The sequence below is a fragment of the Magnolia sinica genome, chromosome 18 (genome assembly GCF_029962835.1).
Source record: "Magnolia sinica isolate HGM2019 chromosome 18, MsV1, whole genome shotgun sequence".
Taxonomy (NCBI): domain Eukaryota; kingdom Viridiplantae; phylum Streptophyta; class Magnoliopsida; order Magnoliales; family Magnoliaceae; genus Magnolia; species Magnolia sinica.
The window spans coordinates 16,270,036-16,287,470 of record NC_080590.1 but is presented as its reverse complement, the minus strand read 5'-3'; the positions used below and the strand labels follow the sequence as shown (position 1 = coordinate 16,287,470).

At 41.9% G+C, this 17,435-nt stretch overlaps 2 protein-coding genes across 4 annotated transcripts in view; one reads left to right on the top strand and one right to left on the bottom strand.

The window, feature by feature from the left end:
• LOC131232726 (copper chaperone for superoxide dismutase, chloroplastic) overlaps window positions 1–12,394 on the top strand; it is a 33,924-nt gene extending 21,530 nt beyond the window's left edge. For all 3 annotated transcript variants that reach the window (XM_058229170.1, XM_058229172.1, XM_058229171.1), the window contains one exon: window positions 11,930–12,394. In XM_058229170.1, the coding sequence (XP_058085153.1) occupies window positions 11,930–12,193 (264 nt within the window). In that variant the 3' untranslated portion in view covers window positions 12,194–12,394. The remainder of the gene's footprint in view (window positions 1–11,929) is intronic.
• On the bottom strand, window positions 12,257–15,008 carry LOC131232725 (subtilisin-like protease SBT1.3). The gene has a single exon (XM_058229169.1). It carries the CDS (start codon window positions 14,753–14,755, stop codon window positions 12,413–12,415), a length of 2,343 nt encoding a protein of 780 aa, XP_058085152.1. The 5' UTR covers window positions 14,756–15,008; the 3' UTR covers window positions 12,257–12,412.
• Between the last annotated feature and the right edge of the window lie 2,427 nt (window positions 15,009–17,435).

Sequence of the window (17,435 nt, the reverse complement as noted above, 5' to 3'; positions counted from 1 at the left end):
CTTATCCCCATGTCATCGTCCCATAGGCCATCAGAGTTTGCAGTCTTTTGCGCATCACATACATTCATTGCATTAAGAAATCAGGCGAAAGATCACTACTAGTAATGAACATTATAAATTTTCTGCAGACCAACATAGACGTTTCAAAGAATTCAATATTGGGGACTCTGTGATGGTCTGTATCAGGCCTGAGCGGTACCCTCCAGGGGCCGTTCGTAAGTTACACGCGCGTAGCACTGGGCCTATAAAGCGAAACGGTCTCAATGCGTATGAGATAGATCTTCTACCTTCCATGGGAATTAGTTCCACATTCAATGTGGAGGATCTAGTTGCTTTTCAGGGACTCACTGATACTTTGTCCGGTTCTTCGCCCACTCATCCTGGTTCCCCAGATTTACCCCTTGATCCATGGCCTCTTCCCAACCTTTCATCCTAGCCTTTGCCTCCCATACCTAGCCTTCACACACCCAGAAAGGAAATAGAGGATATCCTGGACCATGAGATAGTTTCAACGTCAGATGGCGGGTTTCAGAAGTACCTAGTTAAATGGAAGTCACGCCTAGCTTTAGATAGCACATGACTCACTGAGGAGGAGCTTCAGAGACTTGATCCTGACATCTTGGAGCAGTTTAGGAGTTTTATTTCGCCAATAGCGAAATCTTCGCAGCCGGAGAGAGTTGATGAGGACATTGTGCGTACGCCTCCTACACGCGCACCCACGCCACCCCCCTACGCACGTACATACACAGGAGGGCCCCACCATTGATTTGGTTTAATGATGACGTCCAGGGAGGGCCTCCTAGCTAGAAGACGAAGTTTTGGTTCAAAAGGGGGGGCCCGATAGTCAAGAAAAGCCCATCATGAGACCTCATGATCGTGGCCCACTCTTTGGATTGATGTCATATTTTAGGTTTTGTTTATTGTTATTATTTAGAACATCGTGAACGCTTTAGATTTCCTTGTTTGGTTTTTATTTTAGTTTACTTCACCGCCAAGTAATAGGTTGCGTACATGGTGCGAGTTTTGGGGTATGGGATTTTCTCTATAAATAGGCACCCCTTGTAGTTCTTTTCATTTATTTAAGTTTAATAAAAATTCCTGCTCTCTTCGTGAGTTGTGGAAGAATTCAAAAGTGGGTGCGAAGTCCTCCCTTCTTCGAAGGGCTAACTACCGTGATGCGAAGCCACATCTATCCCCATCCGCCCCTACCCTCTTCCATCCATATCTCTCATCTTCTATCTTCATTATTGTTTTGAATTTCTCAGCTTTTTCAGCTATTCATCCCCCTACAGCCAGTTTCCAAAATGTGGACCTGTAGGAGGGCTGAAACTTCGGCGGAGCACTACGCCTAGACCTTACGTCGGATCGTCGTGAAACTTGGAGGGATTGGAGGTCTCCCCTAGCCGACCAAGGCCTAGGTGTCACTTTGGGGAGGCGGGCTTTCATCACACGTGCGGCCAGCCCACCAGCGCACGTGCGTCAGCCTCGGGTCACCATCTGCGCGCAGGAGCTTTCTCCGGGTCAGGTTTTTCTCTTTTCATTCTTATTTCCTAAACCTTAGCCTTAATTTGCATTAGCCCTAATTTATTCCCCCCCTCCCCCCCCTTCCTTTTTTTTTACCCTAGGGTTCCTTGAATTGAAATTGAGGAATCCCTTGGATTAGGGACTGATTTTTATGCATGTGTGGTTGATTTCTATTTCCCTTTGACATCGTTTGGTTTATAATTTTTATTGGTCCAGTCGTAGCCTGTGTCGGCCTGGACCCGCATAGATTCCCATTTTTAATTGAATGATTTGGATTGTCATGTGGGATGTGGAATTTGTGTAACTGTTTCTGAATTGATATGATCTAAGCCTGAATTCTTGCATCTCATACTTAAATTTCATGTCCTGTATCACTGTGCAAGAGCATCTCCAAAGCTATCCAGGCAATTTCTAAATGTATCCAATTTATTCAACGCCTTTATTTGCAAATCTAAATGAGGCTATAATCTTTTTATCACGTTCTTTAGCCTGATACGAACTTCATTATCCATAGCAAATGATTGGATATCTGTACTTAGGATTTAGGTAGTAACCTGCTGCATAAAGATCGTGATGGAGTTGTTTTGTCCATCTCTTGTCGATCATCCTCCAATAAGACTCAACTTTTACAATAACATTAAATTGCCAACTTTGCCTTATCCATGGCATCGTATAGGAAGCCAATGGTGCTTTGTCAATTTCAACAAGACGGAGTACTTTCATTAGTGGCTCTATCATCTTTAGGATCGACTTGACCCACTTCCAATATTTATTATCCCGTATGGTGTTTGCAACTTCAACTGGTGTCCTTGATGTCTTCTGCCCATGTTTTGTGTTGAGCCAATCTCGAGAAGCGATCATCTCACTCAACTCTCCCCTATATTAGTATAAACTCTTTAATGCTATAAAGTTTGTTGCGAATTTAGTCGCCGCAGGCCTCAACAACTCTTGTCTTTTTGTGAACTTCCTTATTATTGCGACTACTTGATTATAATTGTAAATAAACGTTGTCACTTCTCTTGCCCTTTCGACCATTTACTTAACATTATTTTTCTTTCCAATATCTTCCAATATAAGATCAATACAATGGGCAGCACATGGTGATAAAAAACGATGTGGTCTCTTTATCATCAACTTATATCCTGCAAGCTTATATGATGCTTCGTTATCTGTCACAATCTGCACTGCATTCTCCTCTCCAATCTCATCCACAACTTTATCTATTAGGCCAGTAATATAATTAGAATCTTTTGTTACGTCTGAGGCATCAATTGACTTGTGGTATATAGTTCCTAAGTGGCAGTATACCATGAAGTTGATCATGCTGCGTCTGGTTGGGCTAGTCTAACCATCATATATGATCGTGTATCCTCTGGCCTGCCATACAGGTTTAAAGGTAGCCACGTATGCTTTCACATCCGTATACTCTGCATCTGTCCATTTTCCGTTAATATCCCTAGCCGTGGGAGCTTTAATTCCTTTACCAGCTTCTACTGCTGTATCAATTACCACCTGCCAATATGGAGAATTGGCTGCGTTAGGAGGTATGTTTGCATGTATAAATAACTTTGCTACTGCCCTACCTAGCTTCTCAACGGAAGTTCTACTCCACATTTGTTTTATCTTCTTTTCTTTAGTTGATTCTTTCCAAAACAAGATTGGATCAATAGAGGGTCTCCTAGGCTCATTTACTTCTTCATCCAAATGTATAGGGGCATCACGTAAAGATGTCTCTCGTCAGCTTCCAAACATATGTCATAACCCAACAAATCTACCCCCCCGTATCACGTATTGATCCGTTCATGCCAAACATGCGGCGACATTCTTCTTTTTCATGAGCTAGACGCAAGCTCTCTCTCCTAGCTATAGTTAATTCCTAATCTGAATCTTTGTTAGAATTAATAATATTTTCATCACGAACGCTTATATATTCAGGACCAAACACCTCCTGGTGAGCCGCATCCAAAATCTCATCTTTCTTCTTTTGTCTAGCAGCACGTTTACCTTTCGACTCATTCAGACTGGCTTGCATTAAAATCATTATCTCTTTCGGTACTCTAGTACATCCCACAACTTGACCCTTTTGATGTGTCAAATGTTGTTTGAGACGCGTAATTCCACCAGTTAGTAGTCTATCATAATAATTGCACTTCATTTGGTGCCCAGTACCACCAACCCTCTGACAATGTTGCCATTCAGTATCCTCACTTACTTATTGGCCAGTCCCAGACATTTCAGGTAGATACTAGATATAGATTAGATATGACCTATGTCTATCTGAGATTGTGAGTCTACTCACTATTCTAAATTTGTATACAGTTTTCAAAATCTAATTGATAAAGATGATTTTATGTTATAAACCCCAAGAAACTCCAAAACCTGTCCAATATAAGAAAATATAAACATAAAGTCACTAATTCGAAAATATATAAAAATATAAATTCAAATAAGAATCTGTAAAATGGACATTAATATGTTCTCCTATGATTAACACATGGAGCTTCGAATCAAGAAAATCCTTGATATAAGTTGTTTTTATCTGTAATTTCAAGCTAAGAGTGGTCGAAAATTGCAATAGAATGATTTAGAAAGAGTTTGGAAGAAGTATAAAAAAAAGTGAAAAATCGGACCTTATGAAGAAGAAAAAAACTGGCCATTTTTTGACCGTTACAGGGCAGTAACGGCTGTTACGGGGCTGTTACGCATACAAAATCCGGGGTGTTGCCGTTTCGCCGTGACCCGTTACTGTTACGTAACGACGGATACGTAACCGATTCCGAATTCCTTGCTATACTCCATACCGTTATCTGATCCGAGATACTTAAGCTGTCTCCAAGTTTGCTTCTCTACCTTCGCTTTCCATTGCTTGAACCTAGGGGTGTACATCGAGTCGAACTGAGTCGAGCTGGCCTCAGCTCAACTCGGCTCGGCCACTGGTTGACCTCGGCTCGGCTTGATTCGGTTCGGTCAGCAGCTCGAGCTGAGTTCGAGCCAAGATCGAGCTGAGTTCGCCATTGAGGTGTTTCCACAAACACCTGAATTGCAACTTCAAAATCCCACTGTTTTACAAACAGAGGCAATGGTTTTACAGGTATTTTATCAAACACCTTCTAAGCAAAATAAAAACCAAGAAAACAAAGAGAAAAAGGGTATTTGTTTCATGTACATACCTTCCTTGCTACCAGCCACATTTCGTTGAGTCATTTTATCAAACAGTTGGTGAGCAACATCAATGGCAAAGTAACCGAGCCACCGAACTGGTTCGATCTGAGCTCGATTCGAGCTGGATTCGATTCGAGTCGAGTCGAGCTGGGGCCTATTCGGACTCGGCTCGATCTCATTTTCGAGCTAAAAAAATCAGCTCGACTCGGCTCGAACTCAGCTTCGAACCGAGTCGAATCGAGCTTTTTCGAGTTGAGTCGAGCGAGCTAACCGAGCTAGCTTGGTTTGTGTACACCTTTACTTGAACCTGACGAACACCTCAGACTTGTGTTTTGAGAAGTAGACCCAAACCTTCCTCGAGTAAATCATCTATGAAGGTCACAAAGTATCATGCCTCTCCCTTACCCTGCATTGCTTCTCATAGACACAATTCTCACAAAAATTCACCTTGCACACCTTAACTCCCTTTAATAGTTTCCGTTTGTGGAGTTCTATCGTGCTTCTCTCGCTCATATGCCCTAGCCGCATATGCCACATATTTGAGTCATCTGTGCCGAATTCTGCGTGTGAGGTGGTAGTGGCCTCATCCATAACTGTGCTCCCATCCAACTTGTACAGATTTCCAACCTTGTGTCCCTTCATCAACACCATCGCACCTCTGGTGACCCTGATTACACCGCCCGTTTTGGTTAACGTGCAACCGTTCATATCTAAAACCCCCAAGAATATTAAGTTTTTCTTTAGATCTAGGACATGCTTGACATCACCTAGAGTCCGTATAACTTTGTCAAACAGCCTTACCCTGACGGTCCATATTCTAATGGCCTTGCATGTTGTGTCATTCCTCATCAGAACACTTCCATCATTATAGGACATGTAGGAATCGAACCCAGTCCTATCTGGGCACATGTGATTCGAATATCCTAAATCGAGTATCCAAGTTTCTGTGAGACGACTTGTACCTGAAGAGACTGAGAGGTCTCCTTCTGAGTTTTCTTCCGCTACACTTGTTGATTCACATGTGTTCTCTTTTCCTTTGCTTTCTAGGTCATCATTCTGTTTTTGACAGTCTCTTTTGAAGTGTCCCCTAATGCCATTTTAGAAGCATCCGTCTTTAGCCTTTGATTTTGACATAGACTTTTTCTTCTTGTTAAACCGAGATTGCTCCACGGATCTCTCACGTCCTTGACCTCCTTTCGCGACTAGCCCTTCCACCTAAGAGTCTTCATTAACTGACTTCTTCCTCATCTTGTTGGAAATGAGAGCTACGATGATCTCTTCAGGCTTCACTGTATTCTTCCAATGTAACAAAGTAGTGACAAGATGGTCATATGATGTGGGAAGCGATGCTAGTAGTATCACCGCTTTGTCTTCTTCATCGACCATCACTCTGAGCCTTAACAACTCACTGCATAGTTTTGTAAAGAAGTTCATGTATTCTAGGAGATCAGATCCTTCCTTCATCTGTAGCTTGAAAAGTTGTTTCTTCACAAACAATTTATTTGTGAGGGACATTTGCATGTATAGGTCTTCTAGCTTCTTCCACATCTTCAAGAGAGATTTCTCATATACAACGTTTTACATGATCTCGTCTGACAAACATAGACATATGGTGCTCATAGCCTTCTCCCCGAGATCGCTCTAATCATCATTTGACATCTTCTCCGGTTTAGTCTCTAACAATGCCTTGCTCAACCCTTATGAGACTAGAATATCCTTTACCTTCTGCTGTCACAAACTGAAATTGTTCTTTTCATCGAATTTTTATATATCGAATTTTGACCCTAACATATTCGCTGAATCCCTGAATGTCCTTAAACCTGACTCTTTGATACCACTTTGTTGGAGTACAAGCTCCTTATATCACACCACAATGATGTGAACCCGACAACAAACCCGGATTAACCCTAATCCGTGCGCTTTGCAGAAGCACGTATAAGGAAGATGGAACAATTACAATAAAGTAGAATAACCAATAAAACAATCACACACAAAACACAAAGATATTTATGTGGAAAACCCTTGCAGGAAAAAACCACGGCACAAAGCGACGTAAATCCACTATAATTAAACCTTTAGAGTTTACACCAACTCACCTTATTCGATTACAGATATACGGTAACCCTAGGAAACTTTGGCCCTTTGAGAATAACCCTTCTCAAGCCCTTATAAATGTTGGAAACCTTCTCACCTCACAAACCCTTTCCCTTAGAGAGAAAATGTTCGTAATAAGACAAGCCATAACGCGGATTTGGCTTAAATAGCTCGATTTGCGCTACTTTGCGTAACAAATCTGGTTGAACTGAATAGGACCTTCGGTCGGACCAAATCAACCCGAAACACTTTTTGGTCAAACTGAAAAAGTGCAAAACATCACAGCATGCAACTGTCTTTCCACCAAATTTCGGTCGAACCAAAAGTGGACTCGGTTAAACCGAGATAGGACGACTCTTCACAACAGATTGGCAGAATCAAGGCATCCTACAGAACAACTTTTGTCTTTGCTGGCCTTTTTGGCTTTCTTAATAAATTCCACTTCTTTAAAAAAAAGAAGTGGAAGATTTTGTTTATGATTTTAGAGTGGGCTAGGATCAACCCCGCATTTAAAAAAAGGGATAATCCTCCTCTCTGGCCCTCAAGTGATTTCGTTGTGATGTATGCATTCTTATCATCTCTGTTGTATTGTTTTCATTTTCCACTTTTAGCAATAAATTGAGTTACCATTCAAAAAAAAAAGAAAAAAAAGAGGATTGTAAGGAGGATGACACCCATTCCAAGGTAACATATCTCAGAACTTTTGCCTGTAGACAAAGGTAAAAGCATACGGACAGCTGGATTAAGGTGATTCTTTTACTTTTGTTTGGTCTTCTTGACTGTGACCATTATTTGATTCATCGTAACTAACTTATGGATTGTAGTTTCTGTTTTCATGAATCTCTCATCAATTAAACTAAAAAATCATCTTACATCTTTCTCTCCCTAAAAAAAAATAAATCTTCATTTGAGGTTGGGAAACAATGCCCACCCATCATCATAATCTGCTGACCAATCCATAAATTTTCTTTCTTCGTTTCCCCAAAAGGTAAGGTCATATTAAAGAAAGGCCAAATCGGTTGAAAAGACTACAAGACAGCCCAAGAGATAGACAAAAGGGGACACTCAACAAGAGCCTTAAACTTTGAAGCACACTCTATTACGTCCAATTTTGCCCTATCAAAACAATTGAAACCAAGCCACTCTGATTCCAAGCACCGGTTAGTTCTCTCCCCCCCATAAAGTCCAAATCCCAGCCAATAAGGCCATTTTCCGAAGCATCATTCCTTTCTTCCTAGTCCTGCCACTGTGCGAGGCAAGAAAGAGGCCCTCAGTGGAGCCTGGCTTCACCCACAACAAACTGGACCCTACCAAGAATCTCGTCCAAAGCTTTGCCAGCTAAGGGACAATGTATGAAGAGATGATCAATTGATTTCTCATTCTGCATGCACATCAAGCAAATATTGGTGATCACCATCTCCCTCTTCCAAATATTATCAACTATAAGCACCTTATTTCTGCCCCCCAACCATGTCAGAGCTGCTACCTTGGGGGGAGCCCCATAATGCCAAACAAAGGAAGTGTGCTCCTCGAGCCCTTTTGAGGATGTCCCACAAATCATCCTATAGAACGAATTAACTGTAAACCAACTGGACTTTTCTTTATTCCAGTTCAAAGCATCCCTAACACCCGGATTAGGACCAATGCCTTGGAGCTGCTTCAACAGACCGATGAGCTCATCTTCTTCCCCATCCAACAGGTTCCTCCGAACATGGGGGAAACCACACTAAAAAAATATAATGCTCCATAGGTACAAACACTAAGGAAAAATATTCCCCAATCAATTGCTTGCTGGATTGCCACTGAGCAAGTACTCATCAGTTTATATGTATTGAAATATGATTAATGAAGACCGTTTTGATCAACTTCAAGAAGTATATGAACCATAAGGGTTAATGTCAGGGGGGCAGTCTGGTCAGCAAATTTTCATAAGCAATCATGTGAATTCATGTTTAAAGAGGATTCATAAAGCCAATGGCAATGAGCCTATGATGACATTGTTGACAATAATTGTAGTGAAATAAGTTGATAATATCAAAATGGGACCGAGGGACGATCCATGCGGCAACAATCACACTTGAACAATACATTATTTACTTATTTTGACACGAGACTTCCACATCCTATTGTAACTGTTTATTTTGAGGAGGGATGGCACCCCTTCGAAGGCAAACTACAAAGGAGTTTGAGTGGAAGATCAAAATCAGTTGATAAATAATCCCAAATACCCAATTCGTAGAATGTTACTTGTGAGGTCCTACTTTTGACAGCGGTGCTGATCTTAGTGAGATGGCATCAGATTTGATGTTTGATCTTGAAGCTCTTGTCAGTTTCTGTAACTACGCATTACTTGAAGATTTCATTTAGTTTTGAGGTCCACTGATATTTCAGAGTTTAGCAGAGTATTGGAAATTGGTGTTGCCATCTCATTTTTATCATTAGATCTGATTCCAAGTGGTGCTTTCTTACTTAGAAGTTTTGTCTTCAGCATTCCAACACCGGTAAATTTCCCTTAATATAACGTTTTCTCAGATATCACCAGGCCAGAATTTTCTCTGAAAACTGGCAATTGTTTATATGGGCTGCATGTTGTGGTCAGTTTGATGCCACCTATGGCTCGGTATCTTTCTCCAAAATAATGTTAAAAAAAGTCTCTCCAAAATTAGTGCATTATTTTTAATGGAAATATGTGCTATTTTTTTAATGTGAAAAATGCTTGCATATGTTGTTGGAGGAAGACATGGTTGGATAATCATGCATTGTGAAGAGGAATTAACAAATCCTGATGCACCAACTGTTTATAAAATTAGGCCCATGGTTGGATGATCCGAGCTTTCAATCTGATGGGTCTCACAGTAGATGGAAGTACCCAAAAATCTCCCATATTGGAAGATCCTAATCCTTTGACTACCGGACTACAAATACATACAACAATGCTTTCAGAAAAAGAGGCCAAAAATTGGATGGATGGGATCCTAACTTCTACTTAGAAGAGTTTAGGGGTGACACTATCCATGGTTATTCCCGCCAAATCAATGGGTTGGATCATCTAAACATGGGCCTTCTTCTACATTCCAGGTGCACATCATGATCAGTGTTTTTAGTATCTTTTGATATCACTGATATATCCCACAATATATCGGTTATTGCAATTGGGCTCTCCGACCCATACTACCCAATTGGAGAGTGGACAGCTAATGTGTTCCACTTATTGAACAAGGTCTATGATTGGTCTGTGACCCCTAGATGCCAAAAGTGTTGATGCAGGACAATTAACCACTTGCTCTAAAAGTTCGCCCGGTGAGGAGCCTCAAACACGAGACCTCCCCTGTGGGCCCCGCCCACCCTGAGTGTGAGTGTGCCCCTGCATCCCACAGGCGACCTCACTCGAGCCCGATGTGAAAATGCCCGTATATTAATCACCCCCGATGATGAGTCTCGAATACGGGACCTCCCGCTCTAATACCAATTTGATGCAGGACAATTAACCACTTGCTCTGCCTCTAAAAGCTCGAACTGTTAGAGCATGGTGAATTAATCCATTTATCTCATAGCCAAGGTCCCACATCTCATGGGTTAGGACTTCGGCCGGACCCCCCTTGTGGGCCCCAAATCACATGAGTACCGCCTCACACGGGCCACCCACCTCGAGTGTGTCCCCGCATCCCATGGGCTACCCCACTTGAGCCCGGTGTGAAATGCAAATTAATCACCCCCGGTGAGGAGTCTTGAACACGAGACCTCCCTCGTGGGCCCCGCCTACCCCAAATGTGCCCCTGCATCTCACAGGCGACCTCGCTCGAGCCTGATGTGAAAATGCCCCTGCATTAATTGTCCTTGGGGTGATCCCGTAGTTCCTATGGGTTGGGAGACAATGGGATTGGTCCATGGATTTTCCTTCAATTTTTTATGGCATCACACTTAATCGCATGATATCGCGATATATTGTGGATATTGCGATATCATGCGATATGTTCACACTCCTCGGTGATATCGAAAGGGAGAAAAGGAAACCAACACTGTTTTGTTTGGAAAATCCTAAAAAATTCACAAAAATTATTTCCCTCCCAAAAGAAACTTCTTCCTATTACATTGTAAGGTGATTTCGACCAGTCCATTATGGTTTGTTGGAAGAAAATCCTTGAAAATTTACCGAAATCACGATCAGAAGCTTCTTGGGGCCGGATTCTAAAAGGTGCATATTTTTTAGTTTTGAATCTTTTTTTTTTTTTTTTTCGTTTTTATATATGTTGTAAATAGTGTCAAATGGTGAGAAATCCATGATTCTTCATGTTTTGCATGAAAAATTATGGATTTGGAACTTCGATTTCGAGATTTGGGGGGAGATTGGTCAAGTTGTGGAAAATTGGAGGAAAATCGAAATTTCCTCAAAATTTTCCCAAATCGGTTACAATCTTAGTATCCAAACACGAAAGCAAATATATATTTAACCTTATCTACACAGTCTTGACAATTTGGTGTTTTTTTTTGGAAAAAAAATATTTTTTAAAATGAAAAATGTTAAAAATATTTATTTTCGAAATCCATAGGTAGTTTTCTTCTTCTTTTTTTTTTTTAAAAATTTTTTTATTGAATGTAATACTTGTTTTTCCATACATGTCTTCTTACATTTATAAATTGACTTTGAATATAGTTGTATTAATTTAGTTAGACAATGCATATATTAGGACCCCTATACAAGGGAAATGTATTATGTGAACTTGTTTGTTTGTTTTTGTGTGTGTGTGTGTGTGTGTAAATTTGTAAGTGTGTATTGGTGTCTTTTTTTAACAATCCCCGTGGTTTCATTGAAAAATTCTACCAATTTCCTAATGTTTCCCTACAATAGCAATAAATTACGCGATACAACTGATATAATCCCATGTGATAACCGATATGTATCTATACGCCAAGGGTGCAATACGTTACTCGGTAATGATATGGAAAACATTGATCATGACACTCCACATCCTGATGCATCAGGACCCGATTATTCCTCTTTGAAGAGAACCGCATGCAACTTAATCTTTGTTCTCTTTTCTTGAATCTGTTTAGTATTATGCAATGTTTCTCATGCCATTTTGGCAAGTGCCAATTCCAGAATGCATTTTAGAGAGTTTCCTGAGTGTTATTGTATGGGTTTGTTTAGCCACTCGGCGACCTGGGAACGCTCGATGCACAGGAGTCTGGTGAAGCCTTCTTTTCGGGTTCTAAAAAGATGCTGAGAGTTGCAGATCTAATTGGCCGATCCATCGTGGTGTATGAAACTGAAGACAAATCAGACACAGGCATTGCTGCTGCAGTCATTGCTAGAAGTGCAGGTGTTGGTGAAAACTACAAAAAGATCTGTACATGTGACGGCGTTACCATATGGGAATCGAGTAACAATGATTTTGCAACGAGCAAGGCTTGAGTATCCTATGTATATTAGATATGCTTGAGCAGCATTAGATCATGTGAAAAAAAAAAAAACAGATGAAAAAACAGCATTCCATGTAATAAAACGATCTGAGAAAGTCACAGTACTTTTAGGAAACATTGTTTATTGTGGCTGAAACATTTCAAGTTCAAACCAGCTTGGTTTTCTATCAAAACATGAGGGAACGGTTTTATATCGGTGCCAGCCATGTGATCATGACAGCCATGTGATCACAATCGGGCTTCTAACTGTGTGAATGCCGTCGCTCCATACCAAACCACCAAAACCTGGGGCTGGCTGCCGAGATTTTGTGGTGACAGTCACCTTGTAAGATAACTTTTGGTTTCTGCTTGTGAAGTGCAGGGTCGTTGGCTCGACTGTAACTTCAGCACCCTTGAATGGGGAAACTGTAACTTGGTATGTTGAAGTGGGTGGGCCAACATTTGTGACGGTCCTGTGTACGGTCAACACGGAAGTAGAGGGTGGTTCTCCAAATATAATTGAGATGGCTGGGTAGTTAAGGTCCCCTGGGGTGGTGAAAACATGTTGGCAGGATTGGTTCGAAGTCTTGGTAAAGACTTTCAGCTGCATTGGTGTTAGCTTTTGTGAGCAGAGGAATTGGATGTACTCATGCGCACCCATGTCGTAGACCAGGCCCGGGTCGACAGCTTTTGATGGATTTATGTGGCCTGCTCCGTGGTCGTGGTGGTTTGAGGGCATTCGAGTTGCGGCGTCTTTCAGTGGGCTGTGGGTGTTGTCATGAATATAGGCAGTGGTCATCAGAGCTGATTTGATTGCAGCTGGACTCCATTCAGGGTGGCTGGCCTTAAGCAATGCAGCAATGCCGCTGACATGTGGGCATGACATTGAGGTTCCTGACAAGATGTTGAACCCCACCCGCCGTATATCAGTTGGCAAGCTTGATGGGCTGGCAGCCCCGCTCCATGCTGCGAGGATGTTCACTCCCGGTGCTACAACGTCGGGCTTCAAGATCTCTGGTGTGAGGTAGTTGGGTCCTCTGGATGAGAATGCAGCTACTATTGGGGAAGGCCGGATTCCTAACTTCGTTCCTGCAAAGGTTAGAGTGGCGGTGGGCCGCGGTGTGGTCTGTACATAGTGTTTGATTAATTTTCCAGCAGTTTCTCCAACTCCGACTGTGGGAAGAAGATGGCAGTCTGCAACTAGCTCCTCCCCGTTGGCTTCAGTGTTTGATAGGATCATGCCCAAACCACCCGCATCTTTCACTACCTGGCCTTTCTGCACCCGGGGGCTGATGCCGCGGTCACATATCACGATCTTCCCAGTGACGATGTGAGGATCCAGAGTTCCCTCTAGACACAAGGACCTTGGGTCGGGGCTGCTTGAGTTACCACCCATGTAAACCAGTGGGTATTGTTTTCCGGCAGACAGGTTTCGTCGGCCTTTGTAGAGTGAGACGCCGGTTAGTATCCGACCGTTGCCTAGCTTCGCTGTGGAAGGGAAATCCCTATCCATGGTACTTGCACCTACCGTGGTGATCCATGGCGAAACATTGGTGAGGCTGGCTGGATCTGGCCCTCCATTCCCTGCTGAACAGGAAACGAAAACACCCATCTCCATTGCACCGAAAGCTGCTATCGACAAGCTGTCCCGGTAATAGGAAGCAACCCCACCACCGAGTGAGATCGACAGCACATCTACGCCATCGGCCACGGCTTGATCTACGGCAGATAGGATATCAGAACTAAAACACCCACCAACCCAACAGACCTTGTAAGCTGCCACTCTGGCTCCGGGTGCCATCCCCCTCGCAGTCCCACGAGCATAGCCTAAGAGGTTTGCATCCTGCACTGGGGAGCCCACAGCCGTGGCTGCTGTGTGGGTCCCATGCCCGTCTTGATCCCTTGGCGACTTGAATTCATCCTTCTCATTGATAATTCCCATGGCCGCTTCGTAGCCATGGTAAAACATACGTGCACCGATGATCTTCCGGTTGCAATTGGCACGCGTGAAGCCTCGGCCAGTCTCACAGGTTCCCTTCCAACGAGCTGGGACTGGAGCCATCCCCCGGTCATTGAAACTCGGGCTTTCCGGCCAAATTCCAGTGTCGAGAACCCCAACTATAACATCATGGTCCGAGAGGGCAGCCGACCAGATGCTGCTGCTGTCCTCTGGTTCGAGACCAAGGAACTCAGGGCTCCTTGTCGTGTGCAGTTTGTAGACCGTCTCCGGATACATGGCCAGCACGCCGTGGCTGCTCTCCAGCCTCTTAGCTTCTTCTTGGCTGAGCTGAGCTGCGAAGCCGTGGAAAGCAGTGTCATAGTTATAGATGATCCGCTGGGCTGCGCCTTCTTTGGCGTCGTCCTCTATTTCGGATTCAGCGATTGCGGATTTTACTTTGGAGGAGTACCATTCGAGATGGTCAGTGAAGGAATATGGCTTCTCTGATTTGGACATATGAATGATGTATGTTTTCTTGGATGGTGGGGTGATAGAGATGGAGAAGGATATGCTTAGAGAGTAGCATATTAGGAACAGGAATAGCCATTTCCCTGGATTTCCAGCCATTTTCATCATAGAGTTTGGAAGAAGAAGAAGACTCTCCAACTAATTGAGTTTGCTGAGAAATGGAATTCCAGAGAGAGAGAGTGAGTGATGCTTCTTGGGAAGCTTTCTTGGTCTACTTGTGCAGAGTAATAAAGGTGGTGGTTGTTCATGAATGGTGTCGAATTGAATTTGTGACAGCGTCTGTAATCAGAGCCGTAGGTTAGTCACACCGTCATTGTATCGGACATTGCCTGAGTATGGACATATGGTGGTCATGCAAACACCCATGGCATCTATGCATGCAACTCAATCCAAATGAAATGGATGGGCATGCATGTACTTTTTAGATGTTTTAGATAATATAATAATAGAAAATAACAGAAGTAAATAAATATTTGAAGGGCTCTTTTATGGAAAGGTTATGTATACGGTTACTAATTTCTATATAACTAATTTTCAAAGAGGCATAGGCTTTTTACACGTGAGATCTGATGGTCGCTCTTGAGGTTTCTTTGACAAAATTACCATGATCATATATCTGTTCTCAGGGCTGGGTTTCGAGTGCGTACATTTGTTTGTACTCCAGCTAACATGGGTCTTACCTTTTAAGCCATATGGGTGTTTGGCGCGTGGAGTTAAGTGGGATAGATTTGGTATTTTGTAACGATGACACGGTGTCATGGTTTGTCTTTAAATTTTATAGTTTTGTAGATACCATATTTTATGTTTGGATTGTAAAGATTGAAAAGTTAAATCATAAGATTTATCTGAAATCATGTTTAAATTGATAGATGAGATCAACAAAACTTACCGTCCACTTGTTGACACTGTTTGGAAATATTGCGGGCTTTCTTACTGTATTGATTTCAACAAATTATTTAGACCCCAATGTATGTATTATATTCACACCGTCCATCCATTTTTCGCAATCGTTTTACGGCGTGGGTAAAAAAGTAAAGAAAATCAAAAGCTTACATGGATCACAATAGAAAGTAGCAAAGATAATGGCGTTGACAATTGAAACCTTCTTAGGGCCTACCATGATGTATTTTTAACTATTAAATCTGTTCATAAGATCAGATAGACTTTAACGAAGGAAAAACACAAATATCAGCTTGATTCAAAACTTTTGTGGCCCTCAAGAACTTTTCAATAGTAAGCGTTCAATCCGCATTGCTTTATGTGGTGTGGTTCATGTGAGCGTTCGATCTACCTAATTTTTTAGCTCATGCCTTAGAATGATCTTGAAAAATGGATGAATGGTTTGGCTATTCCATATATCATGGTGGGGTCCACAAAGTTTGCTGACATTAACGTACTCCTTATTTGGATCGTCACAAAGCATGGGCGAGCGTGCTATATTTCAAATTTCAAATATAATTTTCAAATGGATTTGAAAAGACTTCTATAATTCCATGAAATTCTTTTTAATTCTTCACAATACTTATATACATGGTAAAATAAGCACGGTATGCGATTTAATTGGTGTATCATCAATTCTATCCCACTTAATACGACACGCCAAACACCCCTTAAGGAAATGGCATGCGGCTAACAATAATTTTTTTAAAAAAGTAAACCCTGTGAGGCCCACTGTGGATGTATGTGTCTTATCATACTGGGTATAAGCCTAGAACTAAATCATATCCAAAACTCAAGTGGACCACACCACAGTAAACAGTGGGGATAATGATGTCCACTGTTGAAACCTTTCTGGTGCCAACTGGTTAGACAAACATGGGTGAAATGAAAACACAAATATCAGCTTGATTCAAAACTTCCGTGATCCTTAAGAAGATTTCCCCGCAGGTGTTCAATTCACAGAGCTTCCTGTGGTGTGGTCCACTGGAACCTTTGATATACTTCAATTTTCGCCTCGTACACTAAAATGAATGGGTAAAACGGATGGATAGCATGAATAAGACGCATAGATCACAGGTGCGCCCCAGAAAGTTTACTCAGTGCGTTTAGCGTGCTTAGCACGCAATGCGCTTCCAAAATGCTCATACACCACTAGTGGGAAGTCCCAACTACTTTTCGTGTGGGTCCCATAGCAGAATTTTAAAAAAAAGGATTAAAATAAATACTTTAATTAAAATAATTAAAATTTCTATATGTAGAAATAACAATGTATGCATTTTATCTTCACCCCTCTCGAAATGTTCCTCTTCAAATAATTTGCATACAAACCCATATGTGTTTATTGTCAAATTGACTCCAAAACTATTTTTTTAAAAAAAGAAAATGTATTTTATTGTAAAAAACTTTAATAATTCGTTTGTCAAAAGAGAGTTTTTGTTGTTGTTGTTGTTGTTGTTGTTGTTTTATGTTTCATATCTTCCGAGTATACAAGTGTAGGTACATCTCGTACAAGTGTCGCCCATGGTTCCGGGATCCGAAACGCTGATATGATGGGAGTCACTACGGATGGCCGGTGAATCAAAATCTCTTGGATCAGAAGATCATAGCCGTTGAATGTTTGGCCTTTCTTTTGTATTGAATGTGAACCGTTGGGTTGTATTTTCCTTTTCATCTCTGTACTTGTTGGCCACCTAAAGTAAGGTTTCGATTGTCCCAGATGGGGCATGGGCCATCCACATTCACGCACATCTATAATATGAACGGCTTGGATCAGCGAATTATGGGCCCTACTTGTACAAACTGAAAATCCTAACGGTACCAAACTTTGGGCGTATGGAACCTCTATCCA

Bases quoted from the DNA above. Each gene is read 5' to 3' on its own strand.
- LOC131232725 (XM_058229169.1), bottom strand. From the start codon at position 14,755: ATGATGAAAATGGCTGGAAATCCAGGGAAATGGCTATTCCTGTTCCTA.